The sequence below is a fragment of the Rattus norvegicus genome, chromosome X (genome assembly GCF_021556685.1).
Source record: "Rattus norvegicus strain SHRSP/BbbUtx chromosome X, alternate assembly SHRSP_T2T, whole genome shotgun sequence".
In the NCBI taxonomy this organism is placed as follows: Eukaryota; Metazoa; Chordata; class Mammalia; order Rodentia; family Muridae; genus Rattus; species Rattus norvegicus.
Window position 1 is genome coordinate 18,546,046 of NC_141554.1, and position 27,282 is coordinate 18,573,327.

Genomic DNA, 27,282 nt, shown 5'->3' on the forward strand with positions numbered 1-27,282 from the left:
ATCCCAGAATCATGGTAATGATGTGTGGGGGAAAAAAGTGTGAAACACCATGGTTGTCAATGACATATCAAATGGCTGCAAATGTAGCTCTGTGGGCAGAACATACTTAGAACACACTGGACTTTGGATTCAAACCTATGCAGTACAAAATATACATGTGAAAGGATCGAATAATTATGAGCCAGCCACTGCTTCCTCCTGTAAGACATCTTTGTAAAGAGTATCAATTAATAGCCTGCTGTTTGTATTATCTTCCCTCCCTTTCTTCCTCTCTCCTCTCCTCCCCCTCTTCTTTCCTCTTGTTTTTGGTGTATTTTTTTTTAATTTTTTTTTCCAGAGCTGGGGACCAAACCCAGGGCCTTGTGCTTCCTCGGCAAGCGCTCTACCACTGAGCTAAATCCCCAACCTCTCTTCTTTCCTCTTGTATACTGAAGAACTGAGTTTTGTTAGTTCATTTGCACCCACCTGGCTTGTCTGCCCTATTTTATTTAATTTGCATTTCTTTCCTGTGTGAGGGTAGGGTGGAGTGCAGGTGAGGCACATGAGTGGGGAAGGCAAGGCAAAGGAAGACTTGCTAAAGTTGGTTCTCTCCTTATATCTAGGAATCGGAGTGATCTTGGTAGGCTTGGAAGCAAATGGCAGCTTTTACCTGACAGACCATTTGTAGGGCCTTTTTTTGCCTTCTTAATCCCCATTTCTACCCATCACCTCTTCTTTCAGTTTATCTTATGAAGGTAAAATAGCTCCAGAGCAAAAGAACCCTAAAGAGAAATTTGGTCCAAAGCCACCATTATGTTAAACAACTCAATGAAATTACTGTAAGCTGTTGGGCCATCCTACACATACCATTAAACCTAAGAAGACACTTGTCACCTACACCACCCACTGCACTCTTCCATGTCACTCAACTCCACAGATGCCACAGCTACCACATCCTCGTGCTAAATTAAGGTGATTTGTAATCTGGGCTTCATCTGTAGAGTGGGTGTGGAGACAGGTGGCTACCACAAGATGCCTACAGTTAGGTTGCCAAATTTAGGGCAGAGTTATCCATCTAAGAATTCAAAGAAGAACTCTAGGTTTACATCAACCCTATCGCCTTACAGTTACTAAAACAATTTAGTGTGCTTTATTTTCTTCAGAGACACCTGGGTACTCCAATATTATTAGTCAGTTTTCATCTCTGCTTTGTTCCTTTTGCAGCAATTCCATCCACTCATCTTTGTTTCAGTTATGAATATGACATTTAAATTCATCCCATGAAGTCGGGTGTGGTGGCACATCCCTGTAAAGCCATAATTTGGGAGATAGCTGCAGATAGATCTCTGAGGTCTAGGTCAGCCTGATCAACAAAGTTCCAAAACAGTCAGGGCTACACAGAGAGAATCTGTCTCCAAAATACAAAACAGAACCATTTATACTATGGTGGTTCATTGACCCAGGATGTGTTACATATCATCCCCAACACTGAAGCATATATCCTAAATGAAGATGTTGCCAAAGGGGCCTTCAGATTAGCCACTTTCATGAGCAGAATATTCAAAATGATTAATATTATGCCAAGATAACTCCTTGGTGCCTAGTAAGAGAAGCACTGTCAATAAACTGATGTGTTAACGGATCTTGAGTCATATTTATCATCACCTGTATGTGTTCCCAAAATATCTTAGTACAGATGTAACATCTACTGATGGTGTATGTTGGCTGATGGGCAGACAGTTCACAAAAGTAGACAAGCATATGAAAAACACCAAAAGTTACTAGATAATCGCATAAATTCATATTTCAATAGGACATCAATATTTACTTATAACATTAGCCAAAGTACTGAAATTAAGACAATGTGTCCAGGGGCTGAAGAGACGGCTCAGAGCTTTACAGCACATGCTGTTCTTGAGAAGATCTGAGTTCAATTCCCATTACCTAAATGAGGCGGTTGACAAGCACCTGTAAATCTAGCTTTTGGGGATCGGACTCCTCTGGTGTCCAGGAGAACCTCTACTATTGTACACAGGTATATACACATGATTCAAAATAATTAAAATGAAAATGAAAAAAATTGGCTTTCAAACGTAGAGCTAGTTGACCACAGTCACAAACCATTGATGCCTGTTAAGATTCAAAAGTCCAGGGGTTGGGGATGTAGCTCAGTGGTAGAGCGCTTGCCTAGCAAGCACAAGGCCCTGGGTTCGGTCCCCAGCTCTGAAAAAAAGAAAAAAAAAGATTCAAAAGTCCAGAAAGACGTTTGAGCCAAGCCTTAAAAATTGGTCATGCCTTATGTTTCACTGTGAGGAATTTCTCCTAAGAAAACAATTCTAAATATATGTAAACCTACATTGCAATGGGAATCTTAGGAACAAACTCCACTTCCAAGAGTTGGCCGATGATGATGGATCAGCTAACCTATGTTCTTTCACATCTGCCACCTACAGAAACTACACAAGAGAACTTTAGATCTCATTTAATTCTTCCACACACTATAGGATACAGCCAATAATACAGCCATTTTGTAGAAAATGAAATTGACATCTCTTGCCCTTTCACAGACATGGAAACTGGAGGAATAAGGTCAGCATTGCAATCATTTTGACTCCAAGGTACTTAGCCCACGCAGTACCTCTATTCTAGAGAACATTTCACTTCAAAATTAACTTTCAACAACAGTGTAAAATTTTAATGAATCAAGATAGCTTAGAAAATTGTACATAATTGATCAAAATTGTGTAATGCCCACATATTAGGGGGAAAAGAGTTTCCATGAAATATACCAAATACTAAAAGTGTTTGTTTTGGAGCCATTGCTTATGGAAACCATTATCTCCTACTTTATAAATTAGACATTTTTACTAAAGAGAAAGCCAGAAATTTTGAGAGGGAGAAAAGATAATAGAGAAAAGATAATTAGGGTTCCTTTGCTCTAGAAATAGATAGTATAAAATAGATAATATAAAAGGACTAAAGGAAAGGACCTTTGAGAGGTCCTTTAGGACCTGTTCCTAAAGAGACAGCCATGCATGGAGACATTTGGAATTGGGCTTTGCTTGCTGTTGGACCCACCCTCAGAGTGCCACTGGACTTCATTTGCTAAATTCCAAAGCCAAGTATGTTTGTTTTCATTTCTGTAGCAACATCTACAAGCCCAGCATCACCCAGATGAATCAGGGTGGTTTTGTTGTTTCGTTGTTGTTTAATGTATAAATAACCCTACCTCTGCTGCACAAATCACAAGGGGAAGCTGAAAGCCTCCTTCGTTCGTTCTAATAAGTGTTACACACCTTCCGGTACACATAGCTTATAAAGTGCTGCTTGGTCTTCTATTGTCTCACGTTAGAGATCCGTGATGCTGACCTTGACAAGAGGGTCAAATCAAGCTCAGCCTGAATCACAGCAGGCGTGTCACGTGGGAAGTACTGTGACCTGCTCCCTGATACATCCTAAGCTAAAGAAATGTGGCCGAGTGTCAAAGCCAAGTTCACACTAATACATACAGATCATTTTTTTGTGATCGGTATTTTCTTGGTTGCTTCAGAGGCTTGACCTGATCGAGCCAGTGAAGGATAATTGTTAGGTAGAGGTGTGTGGCTTGGTTGTTACCCGCATTGTTATAGAAGCTTCTCCAGTTGAGTCATAAAGATAAGGCTTTAATTAAGCCATGACAGAGAAAACAGTCTCCACCAGTTGGAGACTGGGCAACACAAACAGAGGATTGAATGTATTTATTTATTCTTTTGCCATCTCTTCCGTGACTTGATCACACAGACACACTGAGCACTGTACCTAAACCATTCATTCAGATTTACACAGGATTTCTCTACAGATGTTAAAGCCATCAATTAAAGGTCTGTGACTGTGGCCTTAACAATTCACTACCCTTCCAGCTGCCAGTTGGCTACAATGGTATCACTTCTCATCCCTTCCCTAACACATGAATTGGGGTTACTTTTAATCTCTATTGCTACCCCCGCTCAGCCTTATTGTACTTATTTGATGCAAATGGAGTTAACTACATTTTTTACATATTTATGAGATATTCAAGTTGGATCAGCTTTGTGAAATTGTACGAAGAGAGAAGGAAACCAGAATGGGCTTCTATTACTGTAATATTATAATCCAAAGGAGTCAGCAAAAACAAGATGGCAGTGACTAAAACCCTCATGTTCTCATAAAAACAGGAGAGACAGTTGGATGAAGTCCATCAGGAATTACGCAGTTCAATTTTTTACCTATAGGACAAGAAACAAAATTCCTTCAGAGGAGACCATTATAAATACACCTCTCCATATTCTTCTGAAATTGTGACACACTCAATGTTCAGAAAGCCATCCTTGGGCTCTCTGGACTGAGCAGACTAAGAAGTCTTTATATCTATGAGGTTATGCTTTGCATCATCAAAGTCTTTTCTTTCCTGTCTCCCCACAAGCACAGAGCAACACTTTTCAAGTGGTCCACCACCTCTTGCTGTTTTGCTTTTGCTTGTTTTTAATTCTGCTGACTGCAAACATGGCAAAGACATTTATTGTCATTGTCATTCACCCCTATTATTTTGAGCTCATAAACGACCTTAAGATCAGATCTGAATGAATTGACTCCGAGTCATTAAAAGGAACGATCTTAGATTTGCAGCTAAATTGAAAAGATGGTGGAGAAACGACAGTGCATTGTCATATCCAACGTACAGATTCTGTCACCTTACTAACTGCTTTTGCCTATGTGGCATGTGTGTCACAGTTTATGAACAGAAGTGCTTTATTAATATTTTCTATTTCTTTGGCTTTTAACCTAATGTTCCTTTTCTGCTCGAGGATCGATCCCATCCAGGATACCTCATTATAAATAGTCATCACGTCTGCTTAAGCTCTTCTTGACTTTGACAGTTTCTCTCATATTGGCCCTGTCTTCAATGACCTTGACCATCTGGAAGAACATTGGTCCTGCATTTTGCAAACCAACTCTCTATTGCATGCTATCTGCTTTATTCAAGATGAGACTCAGACTGTGTGCTTTGGGGAGGAAGATCCCAGAGGTAAGGTATCACCGCATCACTTCAAGAGCATATACAGTACTTTAATAGGACTCTTGTTGATATAGGCCTTGGTAACCTGGCAGATGTAGGACTTGTTCATTTTTTCCTTTGTAAAGTTAGTCTTTTGTTTACCTTATAGGACTCAGGGTTTTTTTTTATTTGATTCATTTAAATATCATTTGCATACAGTAAAATGAGGGTTCCCAATTTAAGTGTACACTTTGGCAAGGGTCAATGCCCAGCAGTTCTTAACTAGAGCTGATTCTCACCAAGCATTCCAAGGACATTTGACTCTTTTTTGGGTAGAAAGAAGAGGGAATATACAAGTCTCATCTATCTAATAAGTAAATATAGTAGATAAATATATAGCATGTAAGTAAATATAGTAATTAAATCCCGTATGCAATACTTAGGACCAGAAAGAGCTATCTAAGCTATCACGCTAACTGAGCCAAGTTTGAACAACTCCAACATGCCAACGGCATCTCAAACATCTATTTCCTGAAATCCATTTTATCAGCATTTATCCCCTAAGCAACACTATTCTGAAATTTTGTTTTGTCTTGTTTTTTAACTAGAGGGTCGTTTTTCCACTTCTTAAATGTTATAAAAAATGGAGTAATACTTGAGTCTTTCGCTGGTTCGTTTTAGTCAGCAAAGTGCTGAGATTCATTCATGTTATCCTACTTAACAATAATGTGTGTTTCCTTTTGCTAACTCCTAGTCTATTCTTTATTCCTGACCGGTTTAGGTTGGTTCCAGCTTCAGACATTTAGATATAAAATAAAAACCATGTAGAAGTGTTTAGGTAGGTATGGGTTTTTAATTTTCTCCAATGACTATTTAGAAATGGAATTGCTGAGTCAAACAGTAAATAAACATCTAATTCAATGCATTTATAATTTTAAAATGAGAAAGACAAAATAATGGTAATTCATTTTATTTCGAGGTTATGTTGATTCTCTTACTATTTCTACTTCTCAGCTGGGAGATGAGTTTTGAATTAAATGAGAAAGCGATGTTGGAGACATCTCCTTCCATTCTTTCCATCCCCAGGCAGAACTCCTTGCAGTCGGTGATCAGACTTCATCAATTCCTCCCTGACTTACACTTTGCCAAGAAAAAGTTGATGTCTCTGAAGATCAGAATCAGAAACTGCTGTATCTTTGGGTTCTTTGGGTAATGTGTGTTTGATTTTTTTTTTTTTTTGAGAAGATGTTTCTAGAAAATGGCCTGCAGTATTGGCAGTTGTGAGAACAGATCTAACTTCTGCTTGAAACTGCTATAAATTTTTAAAACAAACCAAACCCTAGCATCACAATATGGCTATGTAAGGTACCTCCAAGCCAAATCCATTAGATGGGGAATGAAATATTTATTATGATCTGAATGAGACAACAACAAACCAAGGACTTTGCATTTTCTTTAAAGTTGTCTTACTCAGACTTTGAATGTTGACATTCTTACAATGAGCTTGGTAGTATAAGCTTGCATTAGATAAAGGCCCACAATGGCCATCAAGGTAGAAAAAGATAAATCCTCCTAAGAGAAAAACTAAACTCTTCTTTTAAGATAAAGAGAATCAGTCTATTCTGAGAGAAAACTTAACAATTATTTATTTGTATTGTCAAATTATCCTTTACCGTACAAAGTAGTAATGTTGCAAATGTCTACGGATTCGTTGCCAAGGATAAAAGCCTGCGAGAAGCATGGGGGATAGTGCTCATGGGAAGGTAACATTAAACCATCTAAATAGGGAGATCAAGGAACTGAGAGCAATGAAAGGAACAAAGATCCAGAAGCTGAAAAAATAAATAGATGAATAGACAAATAAATAAATAAGCCCTAAACTCTAGTCTTGTTTCTGTCACAAACAAGTTGATAAAAAAAAGCTAGGGTTGGGGATTTAGTTCAGTGGTAGAGTGCTTGCCTAGGAAGCGCAAGGCCCTGGGTTCGGTCCCCAGCTCCGAAAAAAAAAAAAAAGAACCAAAAAACAAAAAAAAAAAATTTAAAAAAAAGCTATTCTGTCCAAGCATGGAGGCTCCCACCCTTCCTCCTAGCACCCAGGACCAGAGGTGGGCCTATCAGGTCAGGTTGAAGCCAACCTGGTCAACAGAGTTCTGGCCTAGTCTAAGTTACATACTTAGACCCTGTCCCCAAACCAAAATAATAAACAAAGTACATTATAGCATCAACAAAAAGTATATGTACCCCCCCACACATACACCATTGAATCCTTTGAGTCCATTTCAGCTCAAACCTTTTTTCAAATTATCTGCTTTTTCAAGCATAAGCACAAATAATAATACACTACATTCATAGAAGCAGCCACTTTATCAGAATTATTTTTAATTAGCTTTAAAGTGATTCTGGAAAGGAAAAGCATTAGATTAGACAGAAATATTCAATTACATTTTTCTGTACAGTTCATGCCTCAACTTATAAGAATTTTAATACTAGTTTGTTGCTGCTCCTGCTGCTGCTGCTACGACTACTACTACTACTACTACTTAAGCTACAGCCTGGTGAGGACTTAGCAGACTCCTAACATTTTCTTTCCAGGCAGATTTATCTTGCACTATTGTAAGGTTAGACACTCATATGACACTTCCACGTTTACTGAGTGTTGAAGCATCATATGCAAGCTATGTCTCACAGGAGACTTTTAAAAGTCAGCCTAGGTTATTTAAATGGCTAGAAATTGCTTTGGGGAAAATTGTGTACAAATGGAGTTAGCTTTGTAAGAAATAATTTCCACCTTAATCTGAAGCCCTTGGAGAAACTAAAGAAAGGTACAACTATTGTCAGCTTCCAGCAGGTCACCTTGATTCTTTTTCTAAGGCTAAATAAGGACGTCTCTTGGGTCACTCTGTTTCATAGTCAAGAGTCCCTATTTTTGCCTCATCTCATATCACGTTTCTCTTTTTGCATCTGGGTCTTCAGTATTTGGAACATCTCTTCCCACACAATATCCATTATCCAAATAACAATTTTAAAGTCATAAACTCATCTGCTTTGTAGTTGGAGAAAACCCACCACTGGAAATAACATGGCTGATGTGAACCTAGTAGTACAGGTCTCAGCATCTCCTTTAGTTGGAAGAACTTTATTCAAGCTCTCATTCACCCAAGGAACAGATGGAAATAAACAAGGCCATCTAAAAAATCAATGTGCCTAAAAAACTGGAAGCTTGACTTGCTTGATTTACGTAGTTGAAGTTTTCACTTTGTAGAACCCAGTGGCTTATTTTTTCTCCATTTTAACGTCCATGACCTCAAAATGGAAGACACTGTTCTTTCCTATGAAGTAGAATGTAGATGTAATAGCTACAAATACATGGGCATGAGTTATATAACCATGGTTTCCAGAATAAAGAAACAATTATGTTAATAAAATAACCAAAATAAATGAATTGCCTTGTTACTGACATAAAGGTCTTACTTAGCATTACTACATTGACTCAGATCAAAGGGCTTCTTTATGATATGACAAATATCTATGCTATGGCCCATTTCTTTATGGTGTCACAACTCATTCATAAAATGCATGCTATCATAGGCTCATTTGGAAAAAGACACTTCAAGAATAAATAAGAATTTAACCGGATCTGGTGGCACATGCCTCTGAGCCCCAGAGTTCAGGAGGTTGAGGAAAGATAATCAGAACTTCAAGACAAGCCTCATATAAATAGTGAGACCCTTCTCGGAAAGAAATACAAATTTATAAACTTTAGACCAAAAAAAATTTTTTCTCTATAACAAGAATAAATGCATTCCTTAGACAAGATGCTTTGACTTAACAACTGTGAAAGTTCTTTTTCCTTGAAATAATCACCAGAGCCCTATCTCCAGCAGAAAGGTATTGTTATAAAATTGACGTTTATCAAGAGAAAGCTACAACTCCTATCAAGCATCAGGTCATAGGATTAGGCTGTGACTAGAAAATTGGAAGCATATATTTACCAAAAATTAAAAAAAAAACTGTTTGCTGAGGTAAGGATGTGCATGATCTAAAAAAACCAGAACAGCCTTATGCCTTCTTTTGAAAGTAGTCTCTTCCTGAGAGATATGTAAGCTAACTCTCCTCCCCTCCCCTGCCCTCCTTTGCTCTCCCCTCCCCTCCCTTCCCGTCCCCTCCCATCCCCTCTCCTCTCTTCTCCACTCCTCTCCTCACTTCTCAAAGACTTTGAATCTGACTTCATTATCAGCTACCCATCCTCTGCTTTTCTCCTTTGCTAACTACTTGACATAATTTACAGATTTAGGAAAGTGTCCACATAACTCTGGGCTTAAACATTTAGAACAGACTTCATCTCCTAGAAATCCACAATTAAAAGATCCCTATCTTCCCCCCCCCCAGTCTTCCTCCAAATGGGAACCCGCAAGACAAATCTTGATAAGAGTCAGAAATGGTAGAATAAATCGTTTGTGTTGGCTGAGGACTGACTCTTGTACCCTGGGGTTCTTAAAGGAGCAAACACAATGGCCTCCTGCTAAGTCATTATCCCTGCAGCAGAATGGGAAAGTATTCAACTACACTCCTCCTCCCCCAAAGGAATTTTGGATTATGCCAAGTCAGAAGAGTTTCTTGGTAACTCAGGAGTTGGCCTAAGCAGAAAGTCCGCACCTCCAACACATGTGTCACAGTGCCAAAGGCCAGAAATGATTCCCAACGTCGTCCTCTGAAAATGAAGCAAGAATGTGAAATAGGAGAAAGTACTAACAAGGATATAGCTCACACCCAGGCTCTACAGGGCCACTAAGTCTTGTCCTGCCAATTCACACAGAGACCACCCTAGGTGTTTACGATCCCCAGGAAGAAATGGAAATATCAACAGCTCATCAAAATTCTCATTACTTTTGCAGTCATCAAAGACAGAGCTTTGACCCCTGTATGAATTTTCTTTCCCTATCCTACAATTCCGAGAGTGCCACACCATCTGTCCTAGCTGGCCCTTCCTTTCTTCTGCCTTATCAGTGCTGCTCAAGAAAAAATATCTAAGTGCTGCACTATCCATCTCCCACACAAATGCGAGCCATGTGGGACCAGACCAGCCTCTGATTTTGCTGGCAGAGAATAAGGGGAATGCTTAGATCAGAAGCATTAGAAACAAGAGGATGTCAGCAAAGTCAGAGAGCTATAGATGGCTGGTATCCATGCCTCTGTTTCCCTTAGTAACAGAACTCAATTGTAGCCAAGCGTGTTGCCACTGGAAAGAAACAGCTGCATTTTCCAACCTTTCTACCTACTAAATGTGGTCTGCTAATGTCAAAGGTAAAGTCTTTCCAAGGGCCTTCAAGTTGTAGGTTGTGAATAATTTGTAACTGAATCATACACACAGACTTGTTTCTAGAAGGGATGTGATTACTGAGCACAATAAAAATGACTCCGTTGAAGGCAAGTATTTAATACTCCTGGGTTCCTTTCTATTCACCTGCATATTGGAAACTTTAAAAAGGTGATTTCTTTATTTCTATTTTATGTTAATTTGTGTTTTGCCTGCTTGTATGTCATGTGTGAGGTTGTCAGACCGCTGGAACTGGCGATGCAGTGGTGATCTGTGGAAGTGGAGTTACAGATATGAGCTGCTATGTGAGTGCTGGGAATTGAACCATTGAAGAATTGGCCCTGCGGAAGAGCAGTCAGTGCTCTTAACCTCTGAACCATCTGTCCAGACGCTACATGCTGGAAATGTAAACATAAACTTGATATCTGAAATTCTGGCATTCAGCTTATACCATGGATAAGGTATTCATAAGGAGCTATGGTGAGGCTATGACCGCAAACTATCTAAGTCCAGGGCATGATGGGACCATAGTATTTTTTGGACATCTTTCACACTTCCTTTTTCCAAAAGGAAGTAATGATTCTATTTTGTTTAAGCTTTTTGCTAAGGTGGGACTTCAACAGAGTCCTTTAATACCAGTACTCGAGAGGCAGAGGCAAGAGGATCTCTGTGAGTTTGAGGCCAGCCTAGTCTACAGTTCCAGGACAGCCAAGGTTACATAGAGAAACCATGTCTCAATAATAATGATAATAATAATAATAATAATGTGTTTTATAGCAGAAGAGATATATACATATGTATGCATAATATGAGAGCAAAACAGGAACAAGAGCAATATACCTTGCAATACAGACAGACAGACAGAATAATTTCTGTTCTAGGATCTCACTTTGTATTCCGTTTTTTGTTTCTAAGTCTGTGCTTAAAGCAGTTCACTTGTCATTATCATTCATGACCTTAACTAACCTTGGTAAAGCACAGACCAAGCAGTGGGTAGAATTTCCTACAATTTGTATCTGTTTTTCCTCACAATTAAATCTGGGTTTTACGCCGGGACAGGAATATCACAGAAGTGGTGTATCCTCAACACCTCCTACACATACTTCACAATGTTCACCTGCTTCACCATCACCTCTTCCTATTTTTTTCTTTTTTTCCCTTTTATTGGATATTTTTTAATTTACATTTTAAATGTTATCTCCTTTCATTTCCCCTCCAGAAACCCACTATCTCATCCCCTTGCGTCTATGAGGGTGATTCCCCCACCCACATACCCACTCCCTGCCCTGACATTCCCCTACACTTGGACATTTATCCTTGAGAGGACCAAGGACTTCCCCTCCCATTGATGCCTGACAAGGCCAAGGCCATCCTCTGCTACATATGGGACTGGAACCATAGATCCCTCCCTGTGTACTCTTGGCAGATGTTAGCATTTTCTCTGAGCTCTGCCGCACAGTTATCTGGCCAGAGCCAGGTGTGCCTAACACTGTAAAAGAGACTGCTTGCCCCTCCTCTCTCTCGCTTACTCTCTTGCTTTTGCTCTTGCCTTCCTGCCCCTGCCCCCCCTCCCCTTCCCTTCCCCCTCTCTCTCCACATGCAACTCCCCTCGCCACGCTCTGAACAAAATCCATTCTATACTATACCTTGTGGCTGTCCCTCAGGGGGAAGGGATGCCTCAGCATGAGCCCACCGAGGCACCCCCTTCCCCCATACCTGACTACACCTCCATAAAACACATTCACACCTCTTTATCTTTTTATAAACACATCAATGTCAACGTGCCCTTCATAGTGTTGTTACTTGTTGAGGCTGAACCCCGACCTTAGTAGCCCTAGAGAACTAGGTTTGACCTTCCCGTTCTCAATATGTCAATAAATGTGACAAGAAAATGAGAAGTTGAGAAACAGGACTTATTCAGTGTGGCTGTATTAGAAAGAGGAACAAATAGAGTTTTAGTGATCTCCCCATCCCCATCCCCATCCCCATCCAAGTCCACATTCAGCATCTAACTTGAGGTGTAGTTCTTGTCAAGGTAGCCTGTCCATCACTGACTCGTTGTCTGCCTCCCATCTCCAGTCTCTCCTGCAAGTATTCTGGCAAATTGTTACAGCTGTGTGAAAGCTTTTCTTGGGAGACTAGCTCATCCTCCTGTGGGGGCCAGCATTCAGCATTTTCCTTTTCCCAGAATGAGAGTCCTCTAAAAATTCCAGTTTCTAGGGAGTCTGTTGTCTCAAGAGTCTGATGGGGGGGGGGAGTACGAGTTCCTCTCTTCAGAACAGATTCACTCCTGCCTGCATCATTGCTGCTATCTTAGCTTGCCCTTATTTCTCCCCCTCTATGCCTTTATTGTAAGTTTGGTTTTCTTTTGTTTTGAGATAGGGTCTCTCAATGTCTCTCTCTCTCTGTGTCTCTCTCTGTGTCTCTCTCTCTCTGTCTCTCTCTCTCTGTCTCTCTCTCTCTCTCTCTCTCTTTCTCTCTGTCTGTCTGTCTGTCCAATTCTGGATGCCCTACAACTCCCTGAGTAGACAACAATGGCCTTAAAATCCACCTGTTCCTGCCTCTTGAGTGCTGGGATTAAAGGTGTGTGCTACCATGCCCTGTCCCTCTTATTCCTCCGCGCATTCTTGTCCAAAAACTTTCAGACATGGTCCCAGAACAGTCATCCCAGCCCACAGTTACCTGGCTAATTCAACTCCCTAAAATGTCACGGTGGTCATCTAGTCTACTAGAGAATTCTTTAATTGCTAGGCCGGATTTAGGTCTCCTCAGCCATCATTGTGCTTCTTGGTATTAGAGCAGTAGCCTTTTCTCACTCCTTTCTCTGGACTTTTGGGGATAGGAATTATTCCACAGTCACATTTAGCATTATCACAGAGCACAGTGCTTGCTGTACTGTAGGTGCCAATAAATACTTGTTGGACGAAACCATTCCCAGTTGACCTCTATACATTTTCTGCTTGCCCCTTGGGCCACGTCTGTCTGACTACATAGTCTTTTCAGATGCTTTGTCTACACTTGGGCTCTGCTGGGTTCGGAATGTTGCTAGGTTCATATATGATACCAATGTTAACACAATTGCAGGGAGGGAAGGAGGAAGGGAGGGAAGGAAAAGAGAAGCCAGGAGGTGACTAGGCCTTAGTGTTAGAACTTAGTGACTTGGGAGTCTGTGTTCAGCAGGTGAGAGACTGATTTGGAATGTGTACTCCTCCCCCTCATACTCCATTTCCTGTTTATTCTGCTTCCAAAACCACAATAGGGAGAGGTGGAGGGGACGGGAAACAATCCAGTCAGTTCTTTCTGGAGCCTTCCTGCTCTCTGCAGGCCTGTAGGAATTGGAGTTTCAGCCCTTTAGAAGTCTTTACTTTGCAAAAGAGAAAAGCGGTGCTAAGAATGTGATTAACTCTCTCAGGAAGCAAAAAGAAGAGGGGAATCTGTCTGGCCTCCATTCCTCTCTCTGGGAACGCCTGGATTCTCTCACTGCTGAGTGCCACCTTTCCTTCTACTTCCTTGTGCCACAGCCACCTCCTTTATTGTGACCTTTGTATTCCTGATAACCTCATCATGAGCTTTTAGTTATGCTCCATGGAAAGCTTTTATTTGTGCTGCATGCAAGTACTAAGCATTGATAGGTTATTTCTCCACCGGTGAAATGAGCCAATTCAAGCCAGATTAGATTATATTAAAGGTAGGTTAATTGAGAAATTGCCCTCCAGCAGGAGAGTTCACTGGCCCCAAAGAAGGAGACCAAGGAAGTTGCCAAGGGAATCGAGGAGAGTGAGAAAAAGGGCGAGCACACTTGGGAGAGAGGTGGGGGAGGGAGGGGTGGGGGAGGGCAGGCCAGTCTCTGGTCTGGAAAATTTGGGGTTGGGAGCAGGGTAGCCTTGTAGGGACTGAGGAATGTTGGGAGAACCTGGAGGCCAGGTCTGCTTTGGTATGTAAAATATGCACCTCAGTCCCTTGTCCTGGGGTCCAAAACCAAACAACCATTGCCATTCAGTGAGAGCAAATCAAAAGAGGGCTAGAGAATGGGGATCTCTCATTCCCTGCTGGTGAGAGGGTTAACCGTATAACCACTGTGGAAAACACTTTGGCAACTTTTGGTGAATAAGTATCCACTCCATGTACTGGCAATTCCATTCCCCTGTATTTATTATTTTTAAAAAGATTTGAACTAGATTGTCTTTTTATTCATATATAATTTAAAATCAAGAAATCATCAAGTAACTTCAGTGCTCATCAGAAAGAGACTAGATAGACAAATCATGGACATTTATACAGTGGCTTACCAGTGATCGACTAAAAGGAACAATGGGGCCCACAAGACTACTCAGTGGGTAAAACTGTTTGGCGAGCCTGAGTTCCATTCCTAGGACCCACGGGGTAATGGGAAGAACTAACTTTGGAAAGTTTCACAGATACATACATACATACATACATACATACATACATACATACATACGTACAGAGAGAGAGAGAGAGAGAGAGAGAGAGAGAGAGAGAGAGAGAGAGAGAGAAGCACATTTTCTATGATTCGTTTTCTACAAAGGTCAAGAATGGGTAAAACTAATTGGTTAGGGATAGAGATTAAAATTTGGATGCCTGCGGGAGAGGTCTCAGAGAAAGTCAGAGACTGAGAGAGGTAAGGTGTGATGACTTTCTAAGGTGATGGTTATGCTCTGTAACTTGCTGGAGATGTTGTGCTTATTAAAACTTTTTAGCTGAATGCTTAATGTCTGTGCATTTCATTACATGAAATTATACGGCAGTGAAAGTAGTGAAACTAAGTGGAACCCCTCTCCCAAAATATCACAAGATGTTTTGGAAAAGGAAAACTTGGAAATGGAGCAAAAGAAAAGACAGGTTGAATTTAAGTTTTTAACCACAAATGCAAACAAATAATGCTGCTACATTTAATGCAAGCCTCGTGTAAGTAATGCAAAGGCGTTGTGGTAAACAAGGAATGTTCCAAGCAAGTCCATTCACAGCTTTCTGACCAAATGCTAGAAGTCCAATATTTTCAGTTCCTAGTGCTTCCAGACAAAATCCCCACAAATTCAGTGGTTTTAAATAATACAGAGGGGCTAAAGAGATGGCTCAGTAATTAAGAGCTCTTTCAGAGATCATGGGTTCAATTCCCAGCACCCACACAGCAGCTCATAACTGCCTGTAACTCCTGTTCCAGGGGATCTGACACCGTCACACAGATATACATGCTGACAAAACATGAATGCATATCAAATTAAAAACAAACAAACAAACAAACAAACCACCGAACTATCCTCTTAAAGTTGTAGCGATCAGAGGTCCAAAATTGGTCTTGGTGGGCTAAGGCCAAGGTATTATCAGAGCTTTCTGAAAGCTCTTGGAGCATTCTGTTTCCATGCTTTCCCCAGATTAGAAAAGAGCCCTGACTTTTTTGTCTGGTAAAATGTAACAGTCTCAGGAGTCTTGGTGGGGTTCATTTTCTATGCCAGTTAAAGATACGTCTAACTTCTAGACAGCCCCCCCGTACCCCCTTCATCTTTATAGCTTTGTGATGGCGTTAAGTCCACCTGTATAATCCAAGTCGACTAACCAATCTGAATATCAGGTGATTCTTAATTCATCTCCAGCCTTATTAGCCTTGCTTCCCCAAATCTCCCCATCCCTCACTATACAAATATATATTTTATGGGGTTTAGTAAATTTGGCAGAGGAATCTGTGGGGCAAGGATATTAGTACGTGTGCCCACCTAAGAGTTCATAGAACTACAGTCAATGTGAGGCAGATATTTCAAATGTTTCTGGTCTATTCTAAGCTGTTTCTCAGGTATATGTGGTAAAAACCAATTCTGTCCCAAGAATTCTATTCTAATTCTCAATTGTTTTCATTAGTTTAAATTTGAAAAAAAAAAGAGGCCTCTGTTCCATTTATCCATTATTGTATAACAAACCACTTAATGTCATGAAAAAAACATAAAATATTTTGCGCACAATTCTGAAATGTGGGCAAGGCTCAATGAGGACAGCTTGTCTGCACCCTACTTGGCATCAGTTGGCAGATGTAAAGACTGGGTGGAAGATGGTTGGAATCATCTTGATGATGCCTCGCTTATGTGTCTGGTGATTGATCCTGCTGGGTGGAATGTCAGAAGTACTAAGGGCTGGGACCTATTGGGCGGCTCTCTGTGTGGCTTGGGCTTCCTATGAGCATGGCAGTTGCATTGCAAACATCTGCGGAAATGGCCGTGTATGTCATGCTAAAAGATCTTCTTTCTATGTCCTGGTCTTGAGAGTAAAAGTACCGTGCACTTAATGTCGTAACAATGCCCTGCCTGCATTCAAGGGGAGGAGCCAGAGATCCTCCCTCTTGATAGGAGATGGAAAGATTGTAGCACAGGATATATGACCAGAAAGAATTTCATAGGCATTTGTAGTGCCACACCTGTAATACTAGTGCTCGGGGTGCGAATGTTGGAGAATCCCTGGAACTCTCTGGCTAGCTGCTCTGGCCAAATTGCTGAGCTCTGGGTTCAGCGAGAGACCTTGTCTCAAAACAAAACAAAGCACACACAAAAAAAAAAAACACAAAAAACAAAACAAACAAACGGAAAAGTGCAGAGTGATAAAGGAAGATACTGAATATTGAGTTCAGGCCTCCGGGTGTGTGTGTGTGTGTGTGTGCGTGTGTGTGTGTGTGTGTGTGTGTGTGTGTGTGTGTGTGTGTGCGCGTGTGTGTGTGTGTGTATGCGTGTGTGTGTGTGTATGTGTGTGTGTGTGTGTGCGCGCGCGCGCGCGCACCTGTACACCCACAAGCTTGTCCCCCTATACTCTCATCTACACATTCATACACACACTATCAACAAATGAGTAAGACAACAACAACAAAAAGAAATTAGGTATTCTTTTCTTGATGCCTCCTATATTCCACATGGGACCAACTTGAGAGCAGACATTTCTTGTGCTCTTAAATTCACTAGCAAAAGAGCTGCTGGGTCTAAGAATTCCTCCTAGACCTCAGCACTGGAGTAAACCATTTAAATGTTTGGCACTTGTCTTTCAGCCATTTAAGACATGAAGAAATTATCAACTACTTAACACACACACACACACACACACACACACACACTCCCAAAGCATCTATAAATTGCAGTTTGCAATTCTAATTAGATACCATGAAGAACTACACCTTCTTTTGAATGATTAATCTATACTAACTTCACTTCTTACATTCTATTCATACTTTGACTCCTCTGAAAAACACACGTGTTCTTTCACAATGTATTTCTGATTTTTAAAAAACAAGAGTTAAACTAGTAATTCATGTGAACACTTGGAAAGCACTTAAATATCTTGGTTAGAACCAGTACTGTAGCTCTTTCATTTGCTCCTTTCCTTAACTACCAACCAGGAAATCTCCTCAATTAGATGTCTGCTAAGGAAAAGAAAAAAGGCCATTATCCAAGGACATAGCAAGTTCTGTGAGGATTTCAACATGGTGGAAGTGTAGTCAGGGTTTAATTGGCCCTATTGAGCTCGCCCACAAACTACCACATTCTTTACCTCAGCACTGTGGTATTCAAAGGGGTGGGGGAGGGACTACGAAGTTATTTTTGCTTTTGAAAATTTCAAATGAACCACATCCAGTTCATACTGCTAGCCGAGGGCTCCTTGATAGATGTGCTCATACCGACACTAGAAAAATGAATATTGAAAAGTAAGCTACAATACAGAAAATGTCCCACCCTCAACATTGTTTAGCTTGTGAGAATGAAGAAGCGAGCTGGGCCTTATGATTCAAGCCTACAGTTCTAGCTATTCTAGTGACTGGAGGTAGAGCAATCGCATGCTTACAGTCTGCCTCGGCTACAGACCTAGTTTAAGGTCAACCTGGACTAAGTGAGACCCTACTTCAAAGCAAAATGTACAAAAAGGCCTTGGGTTCAACCTTCAATACTAAACAAACAAACAAAACTGGCCTTTTCGTTTTGCTAGTATTTTCTCAGCTTTTCCTATCTACAGTGTTAGAAAAAAAAAAAACACTTTTCCTTGACAATTCAAGACCAGAAAGTTACCATGTACTAAGATGTTTATAACAACAACAAAAGATGTTTATAAGGCAATAGTGGTGGTGCAAGCCTTTAGTCCCAGCACTAAGGCCAGCCTGGATTACAGAGTGAGTTCTGGAGCAGCCAGCGCTGTTAAACAGAGAAACCTTGTCTCGAAAAACAAAACAGACAAACAAAAAGATGTTCATAAGTGGTAGGATGATTTTCTAATATTATTTTTTTCACCAGTTTCAAGTTAGACACTGTGATAGATATGTTGAAATTGCTAGGCAAGGCATGCAAAAGAAAAAAGGAAGCAATAAAATGTTAAAACCAAAACAAAGCACGAAAACATACAAAAGAATGAATGAATGCTCTTTAAAAATAGAGAATACCAAGCCAGGAGAGGCTGAAGAGATAGTTGTGACTTTAGTGAACCTCATTTAGACCTATGCACAACTTTTCTGCTTTAACAGGAGGGAGATCTTTGACATCGAAATGAAAACATCTAGTTCAATATAAAAGGATAGAAGACCTAGAGAAGTGAAATCTTCAGTTTCATGGAAGAAATGTCTGAGTCATAAGAAAATTGCTTTGCTGTATTGACCAGCATCGGAGCTGTGTATTCTGTGTACACAGGTGAGTTTTCTTTGCCTTATCTGTTTTTCTCTAAACTTAGCATCTTTCTTCAATGGAGCAAGGAGATTACTAAGTAATGGGGGAAATAGGGAGAAAAGTCGTGAACTCTTCATTTGTTGAAACTGCAGAAGCCTGGAAGCTCACTCTGCTTCCGTCTCCTTTCCTTTCTGGTGCTTTCACTCCTTTTCCTGAAGGTCAGGAGGAAGGCAGATCAAGGGACCAGATGGGACCTCTAATTTTCTATCTCTTTATCTTCCTATTCAAGAACTGCCTTGAAATGAAGGGAACCTTAGATAGAAAGCTATGGAAAGCCCTGTATATGCATCCAAGTCCTTTCTACATAGCCCTGCCAAGTCTCAGCCCTGGGTGCAAATACATACAGCCCAAGCACACTGGGAAGGAAAACCCAAGTTTGGTGTTTAGGAAGACCCTGCAATGAGCTTAGGGTCATATCCACAGAGAATGCTGGTAGTCTAAGCATCCAGATTGTGGTCCAGAAGTAAGGTCATAAATTCTGAGCATTCCATTGATCCTAAGGACTCCATGCTCCACAGAGAGTGGCAAGAGATAGTGTCAAGTCCCTCTACAGTGGTGGCTCAAGGGCAGGAGAAATGATTGTATGAGGCAAGGGGAGGTCTTGGCTTCCAGTTAAAGAAGCAGTTGTTGGTGAACTGAGCAAAGATAACAACAACAAACATGCCAAAGTGGTCAGGAAAGAGCCCAGGAGGCCTCAAGCCAGCATATAGAACTTGAGAAAACAGGAAGTTGGGGCAGGAGAGGTGACACTCTTCCCTAAAGTGCACATCAATTGGTTGTCCAGTACTAGTCAGCTCTGAAATCATAATACAAGTACTATTATATGGACTCAACAGGTTATATTTAGGGATATATATGGATATAAAAATACATATATATATATATCCAATAATAGTTAATTTAAAAAGAGGCCATGAATTTTAAAGAAAGCAGGGGTATATGGGAGGGTTTGGAGGGAGAAAAGGGAGAAAAATTAAAATTAAATTACAGTCTCAAAAAAATTATCATGAAACCCAGGATAAGAGGAACAGTAGTTGGCAATAAACTATCTGCCTCTCTCAGTGTGTCCTACATAACTCCACATGACCTAGAGGCCCAGGTCATTCATTTGGACTAATAAAGAACAACCTTTGAGCTATTTTTACAGTGGACATGATCTTTAAAAAATAAATTTTAGCACAAATAATCTCAGTAAATACAGCATTTTATTCTTGATTGAAAACTAAACTTTACAACAGAAAGAAACCCCTTGCATTTTATTTGAAAAGACCAACCCATCAGGCTATGCATTGACTAGTTGAGAGCAAAAATCTTCACCTCCAAAATTTTAAAGTGCTCTTTTCATTATTTTATTTAAAATGTTTTCAAAACAAATCATTCAAGGGTATTCCGGTGGGTAAAATTTACTAAATAACCCATAAAAATTGTTTATAAAGGCTTATGGTACAAGATTTGAGCCCTCAATGAACTGGAGCTGTGTATAAACATTTAAGAAAATGTTGGGGATATTAAAATAAAACAGGGAGAGACGGAGATGTGAAAGGGAGAAAGGACAAAACAAAAAGCTCACTAGTTAAGAGTGATTTTTGTTCAAAACTAAAAGGAAAACAATGAGACATATGCGAATTGGCCAAACTTTCACTTTTTTAAAACCTGCCAACTGCAGATGTTTCCAGATTGGTCAGAGAAGGCTGATTCCAATTGCTGTGACATGTTCTCTGACACTAGGAATAGGAACACGTTAGGTAGATTGTGAAGGAAGAGATACATGTAAAATGGGAAAGTCCACAGGAGCAACGCTGGAAACTGGGGGGCAAAGGGACTTTCTCAAAAGATGTAGTGTGACATCTTATGTAGAAAATTGTTTTCAAATGTTTTTAAACTCATTAGCATATGCACACACACATCTATGAAAATATTTAAAAATTAAAAAAAAAGTTAGTACTTTTTGCTAGTTGCACGCACTTTACTGTGCTCTACTATTATGCCAGACTTTTCTGAACACACATTTCAGTTAGCATCTCATAAAGGTCTTGCCTTCGCTTTCTCACTTGATTGTAATCAGACTCTCCCTTATGAGTTTGGGGAAAATGGATGAATCAGTTTTGTACGTTACTTAAAATAATACTTTCCTTCCAGCAGTAGACATCTGTCCAAAGCCTTGTATTTTCACAAAGAATACAGAGCAGGAAAGGAAATGGAGGCACAAAATGTTTATAGAGTAAGAGAGAAACCTAAAAGCGATTTTTAAAAGTGCCTAAGGAATCTTCCAAGTAACAAGCATTCTAGCTATCGTCTCGTCCAATCCCCACTGCAAGCATTTTAAGTCTTATGCTGGACTTCAAGTGTGGTACCGGAATTAAATTTATCTACAATACGGAGAGACAGGAAATTTATACACACAGTTTTCTAGCGTCACAGTCTGTTTTCTACCCTCATTGCTTCTGGAGTTGCCTTTAAATTTGTTTGCACTTTGATATTTCAAAGGGAAGAGAAAACAAGTGTGGGTATAGCTGGCATTTGGTGCTGGCTAGCTTATCTTCATATATTAACGATTAACTTTTGCTGGCAACAGGCAGGCATCCCAGTCTGGAGACCTCCCCACCCCCACCCCCGCGCCACATTTTTTTTCCCCTCTGCTGCGAAATACTGATAATGGGCTTGAACTGACCTGGCCTGTAATGTGTATGCACATGAGTGCATGCATACACAATTATTAGTTTTTTTAAAAACTGCAAAGTTATGTGTATTTTAAAAGCAGGTCCTATGAGCTTAGTGAATGCCCCCATGACTTGTGGTGAAAACTGAGGTTGACCTGGCATGGATCCAACCCAATGAAATAAAGAAAATGAAAACTGTTGTTTCCCCTGTTCCACCATCTCGGGGGAGGGGGGGATGCTATCTTAAAAAGCATTCCTAAGAGACTTAAGGAAGCCTTGATCAGATTTGCTATCCAGAAGTGCTGAATGGGTCACTGAAAGGCTGGACAGTGCTTGGGGACTACTGACTAAGGGCACTGCTTCCGCTATAATCTTTTAAAATGTCACCCACGATTTTCATACATTTTTAAATAAAGACCTGCAAGATGAGTGCATTGCTATTAGCTGGGATTTTTTTTTTTTGATGTTGCTAATTTTTCACTTCAAGTAAAATTTAAAGTCTTTTGGCTTCAGAACACTTTCACTAAGTACTGCGATAATCTAGCCAAATTGGCTGAAAGACACTATACGTAATTTCACAGATACTTTGAATATTTATGAACTTCTCGGGATATTTGGTCCCATCTTGGAACTGACTTGGAGCAAAGCTTCTCCAGGAGCTACTTGTCAAAACTAAATCGTTGTAGAGATGACTAGACACCACCTGGAAATATCAGAGAAAATAATACTTAATGTCAGGGAAATAAAGGAAGTTTCTTTTTAATGATTTGCCACTCATTGGTGGATTAAAGAGCGACACACACTTGTCCGGTTTGGTTAACACATCTGAGCTTTTATTTTTTAGAATATAGTCTACATCTGGATTAAAAAAAAGTTTTAAATAAACAAGACATATAACAACAGTGGAGCCCTTCATCATTCTACGTACAACACAGATAGAATGTCAGTTGGTTCCACTTTAGATAAATCCACTTTCTCACAATAATGTTATTATTTTCGCTGGCCGAGTGGCAAGCTTCATCCTAGCTGGCACGTCACCAGTTTACACACACGGGGTGGGGGAGGGGTGGCGTGAAAGGGATGGGGTGCCATAGGACTACTGTACAGTGTAACAGAAAATCATTAATAAAGTAGTACCGGTTACCAACAGTGCTGCTTGTGCGCTTATCACAATGGAATCGACGAAGTTTCAAAGCAAAAAGATCTGAAATACTTAAGACAGGGTCACTGTTACAAAAAGAAATAGTGCAAACAGGAAAACTGACGCAATCCTAGCAACGCCAAGGCCTCCTCTTGCAGCTCAAAGCAGGGCGGGCAGGAGGCTGTGCCCCGCCTCCCCCGAGCACCCAGCTAGAAGCTGCCCTCCCAAGTGTGGCAACCCAGCGCTGTGCCCTGGCATGGCCCTTTCTCAGGCCCTTCTCTTCCGGAAAGAAAAAGAGAAAAGAAACCCCAAGAAAGGCACAGGCTGAATGAAGGACATCGGCCCAGTTCCATTCCCACCAACAGAGTAGGCCCCCTCCGGGGGTCTTTGAACCCCCCTCTCTGGCGACTACTTTCCTCTGCTCTCTGCTCTGTTTTCTCCACACAAACCCCACCAAGTACACAGCCCAACTTTACAGCGTGCCCTTCGCGCCCCACAACCAGGAAGAAAATAGTTTGGAGGAAAGAGAGGGGGGTGGTAGAGCCGACCCGAGAGGGTGCTGGGCAGCGGGGACAACCCCGCCTCAGTGGCCCCAATTACTGAAGCCGATCTCCTGCTTGTATCTGTTGGTAAGGATGTTGGCTTTGCGGGTGAGTTTGGAGAGCACGGTGTGCAGCCCGCGCAGGTGGTAGTGGAACTGCTGCTCCAGATCTTCCTCGCCCGCATCCGTGCTCTCCAAGTGGCTCAGGCCCACCAGGATGTCCTTGGGCTTCCAGGTGCCCTCCTCACTCCCAGCCGGCGGGGACGAAGGCTGGTGCAGGACTCCCCACTCAATATCGTTGCGGATGGACTTGAGCAGCACGTAGTGGCTGTACATGTCCCGGGAGGGCGCGAAAAAGCTTCCATTGGCGCTGCCCGGGCTTGGGGCCGGGGTCGTGCGCTCCTCCAGGCAGCTGCCACTGCCGCCTACCTCCACGCTGACCTCGTTGTCTAGATCCGGCTCGGACAGGGGTACATCGCGCAGCAGACTGGGCACCATCACCGTCTGGTCCATGTTGTTCACCGCGCCAATGAAGCGATTCATGGCGTTAAAGAGCGAGTGCTTCTGGTTGTATGTGTCGCAGATTTGCATCATGGTGGCCGAGCGGGCGCGGAAACACAGGGACACTGGTACACCGAGATAGACCTCTGGCGATGCCCGCCTTCAAACGCTAATGCCGGGAGCCTGCTTGAAGCCGGTGTGACTGGATTCCCAGATCCTTCTCCGCCCTCTCTAACTCTTCCTTCTGTCTCAGTTCAGCCCTTCCTGATGCGCGGCTGCTCTAAGCTTTGGCTCACGAGGATGGTAGGTGGTTGGGTCTAGCCTTGATCTGCTCGGGAGACAGAGACGAAAAGAACAAATTACCCACCCGGTTCGTGTGTCCAGCACCCCTTTCCTCGCGATGCTCCCACCCTGACCACTGCTGGTCGGAGAGGACACCAGGGTGGCTCCCCGGGACCAGCCGGTATCACCTCCTCCAATGCTAGCAGAAGACCTTTGAGAGAAAAGGAGAAAGAATCCCCCCTAGCCCAGACTCTGGTTTCTCCCTTCTAAAACCTAAGCGAAAGCAACCATATTAGCCCGGGCTGCCAAAGGGCGGGGACACCCACCTCTTGCACTGCGAAATCCCCTGGTTCTCAGTGCTCGAGTTGCGGACGGTGGCTGCCCAAGGGCGCTGCTGCGGTCACTGATCGGACTGTGAGTATGGGTGATGGTGGCTGCTTCGGCCCCCTGCCCATCCCAGGTGCTCAATTTATAGTCCAGGATAGGTGTCCCAGGCGCCCCAGGACCACCCCTGATGTCTCCTCCTCCTACCTCCTCCAGCAGCACAGATAAAAGGTCCCAGCCCTGACCGCGAGTAACACTCGCCCAGCCCTTTCTACCGCGGGGGCGGGGCACGCCGGGTGGCTCCGCCTCTCGCCTGATACCCGGGCCAAGGCTGGGCGGCCCAACCGGGCAAGGCAGGGTAGGGCTGGGAGGATGGAGCGGCCGCGCCCCAGCACCAAACCCAGAGCAAACTGGCTGGGGGAGGGAGGGTGAGGCACTGAGCCCAAGGAGCCGCCGTCCAAACCGGAGGGCGGACTGGCGCGCGCGGGCTGGGCTGGCTTGGCGCGCACTCCCCGGGTGGGATGACCGGAATGCATGTGTGTCCGGGTTGCAAAAGAGCCCCTCAATCCCGAACCTAGAGTGGCTGCCGTCCGGAAATTTAGCCTCGATTTATTATTAGACGTCGGGTAAGAGGGATTCACAGCTGCCCTGACTCCATACTGGGAATCTTATGTAAGAAGAGTTAGCCGGACATGCCGGATGCACGTGGACACGCGGTGCTCCCTCCACGGTCCAGGTCGTGGTCAGCTGCTGGGGGATGGGAACACTGAGGCATTTGCTCCCCTCCTGGCAGGGTCTTTCCCAGTCTTTCCTACTACTGCTGCCAGGTATGAAGAGCACCCTGGTCATCTGATCTACAGATTTGTTCCCCCACCCAGAGATCAGAGCATGGCGTTGGAGTGTGAACTTGGGCCTTGTGGCTTTTTGACTATCAAAGACTAGGAGAAGGTGCCAGAAGTTGGGACTGGTGCTGGGTATATCTTATCATTCAAAGAAAAAAATTGGGAGTGTACCCAATAACTTTCTGGAGCGTGTGTTGGGTGCTCCTTTCAAAAGATAGTTCTTAAGCAAGGGTTACTTAATAAGGCCTAAGCTGTGCACCATAGCCCTGGATGTACCTTTCAAGTTTTACACTTTACACTTCTCTTTAGAATTCCCACCCCTGAGCCCAGACTCTTTTTTTCCCCCATCTCATTTCCTTTGCCTCATCCCTCAACCTCCAGTCAACTCTTACATTCCTCCAGATAATGACTCAGGCTTCTAATTTTAAGTGTCTTTCCACTAAAGTGTTTGGGGGAAGTTTGAGTATGGCATTCCCTTGCAAGACAAAATGTGCCCCAAACAAGGAGAAACACTTATGCATGTGTTACTTGAAGGACAGGTCTCTACCAAAAACCATGTCTATTGCCAATATTGAAGAAACGGCTGAATCTGGGTAAAAAGGTCTAATAACAGACAGAAAAGCCATTGGTAACCCTAGAACCTAGTCTGGCAAATCCCCTTCTGGTTTACTAGTTCTAGATCATAACCCATGCTTTCTTTTTAATTGATTTATTTTTGTTTTGAGACATGGTCCCCTCCAGCCAGCCTGATTTGGAACGGCAGCTACTCGTCCTTCTGATTCAGTGTCCCATGTTCTTTTAGACATGAAATAATGTTCTATGCCCAGCGGAGTTAAGGAGACCAGTGGGAAGAATGCAGATGGGAAAGATGCATTGTGTAAACCTAACACAACGAGAATCTCACCCTTTCTCTTCTTGTGCACAGGCTTGAAAACTTTCCCACCCTTTGTCAACCAAATGGAGTGTCTCCCATGGGAGAAAACTTTCCAGTGTTTCTTTAGCAATAAAAAGGAGCTTCTTCTTGGGCCATGACACAGGGTTCTATTAGGGTTCAATGAGATAACAGCGGTAAAACTCTTCACCATGTACATTGTAAAGTACTTAGGGCTTTCTCATAGTCTAGAGGCATTTTATGTGAAGAGTTTGGAAATAGAGGGTTGGGGATTTATCTCAGTGGTAGAGAGCTTGTTTAGCAAGCCAAGGCCCTTGGGTTCGGTCCTCAGCTCCAGAAAACAAAAAGGAGGGGAGGGGGTAAAAATAGGGAAATAGGCTAAGATGAACCAAGAGGACCCCACCCCCACCTTTACCACTTCTTCTGCACAGGGAAGTATAAAACAGTCCAGACTTGTTTTAATTCTTATGCCAGATGAGATCCAAGGAGGAGAGCTTTGGAAAAACCTATTACCTGGTTTCCAGTAGTTGATGTTTCTCATAACTTAAATGTAGTTTGATCCCTTCTCAGACCCAGACCCTCTGAATATTTCAAGTATGCACCCTAATGAAAACTTGGAATTGCTTTGCGCTATTAATGCTGGAATCCTGCCTTCTTTTCTATAACGGCTCACAGAAAACGAAACTCCTAACTGCCTAGCAAAGGCATCCCACTTTGAAAATTAGCCCAGCCTGGGAGAAAGCCCCTAGCTCCTTCCTTTTGGCCTTCATCCTTCATCTGGATCAGTTTCCTTCCTTCTGTTTGGATCTTCTAGTGTCTTGACTCTCACTTGCTGTTCTTACACATTTCTTAAACTCTGTCTTACACATTTCTTAAAACTAATGCACCTGCCGGCGAAACTTCCCAAACCGGGCCTCCCAGCTCCCCCTTGCCCACACAATAACTCACACCCATCGGGTAACTCCAGAACGAAAAGGTCCTCAGGCCAGAGCTCCGGGCCCTTGGAATCACCCCACCGCCACCCCTCTTGTCCCAGCCAATCGGAAAGCTTCTGAGAGAGTTATGCAAATGAACTTTTGGCCCT

The 27,282-nt window shown here is 42.3% G+C and overlaps 1 protein-coding gene and 1 long non-coding RNA gene across 5 annotated transcripts in view; one reads left to right on the top strand and one right to left on the bottom strand.

Annotated features, from left to right (window-relative positions):
• Positions 1-22,486: 22,486 nt before the first annotated feature.
• On the bottom strand, positions 22,487-24,706 carry Mid1ip1 (MID1 interacting protein 1). Of its 2 annotated transcripts, none has more exons than XM_087600501.1 (2): positions 24,672-24,706; positions 22,487-24,186 (listed from the first exon to the last, which is right to left on the bottom strand). In XM_087600501.1, exon 2 carries the CDS (start codon positions 23,949-23,951, stop codon positions 23,400-23,402), a length of 552 nt encoding a protein of 183 aa, XP_087456627.1. In that variant the 5' UTR covers positions 23,952-24,186; positions 24,672-24,706; the 3' UTR covers positions 22,487-23,399.
• Positions 24,707-24,964: 258 nt separating this feature from the next.
• Positions 24,965-27,282, top strand: part of LOC120099251 (uncharacterized) — an 85,272-nt gene continuing 82,954 nt past the window's right edge. For all 3 annotated transcript variants that reach the window (XR_015646474.1, XR_015646473.1, XR_015646475.1), the window contains exon 1: positions 24,965-25,291. This is a non-coding gene — a long non-coding RNA (uncharacterized LOC120099251). The remainder of the gene's footprint in view (positions 25,292-27,282) is intronic.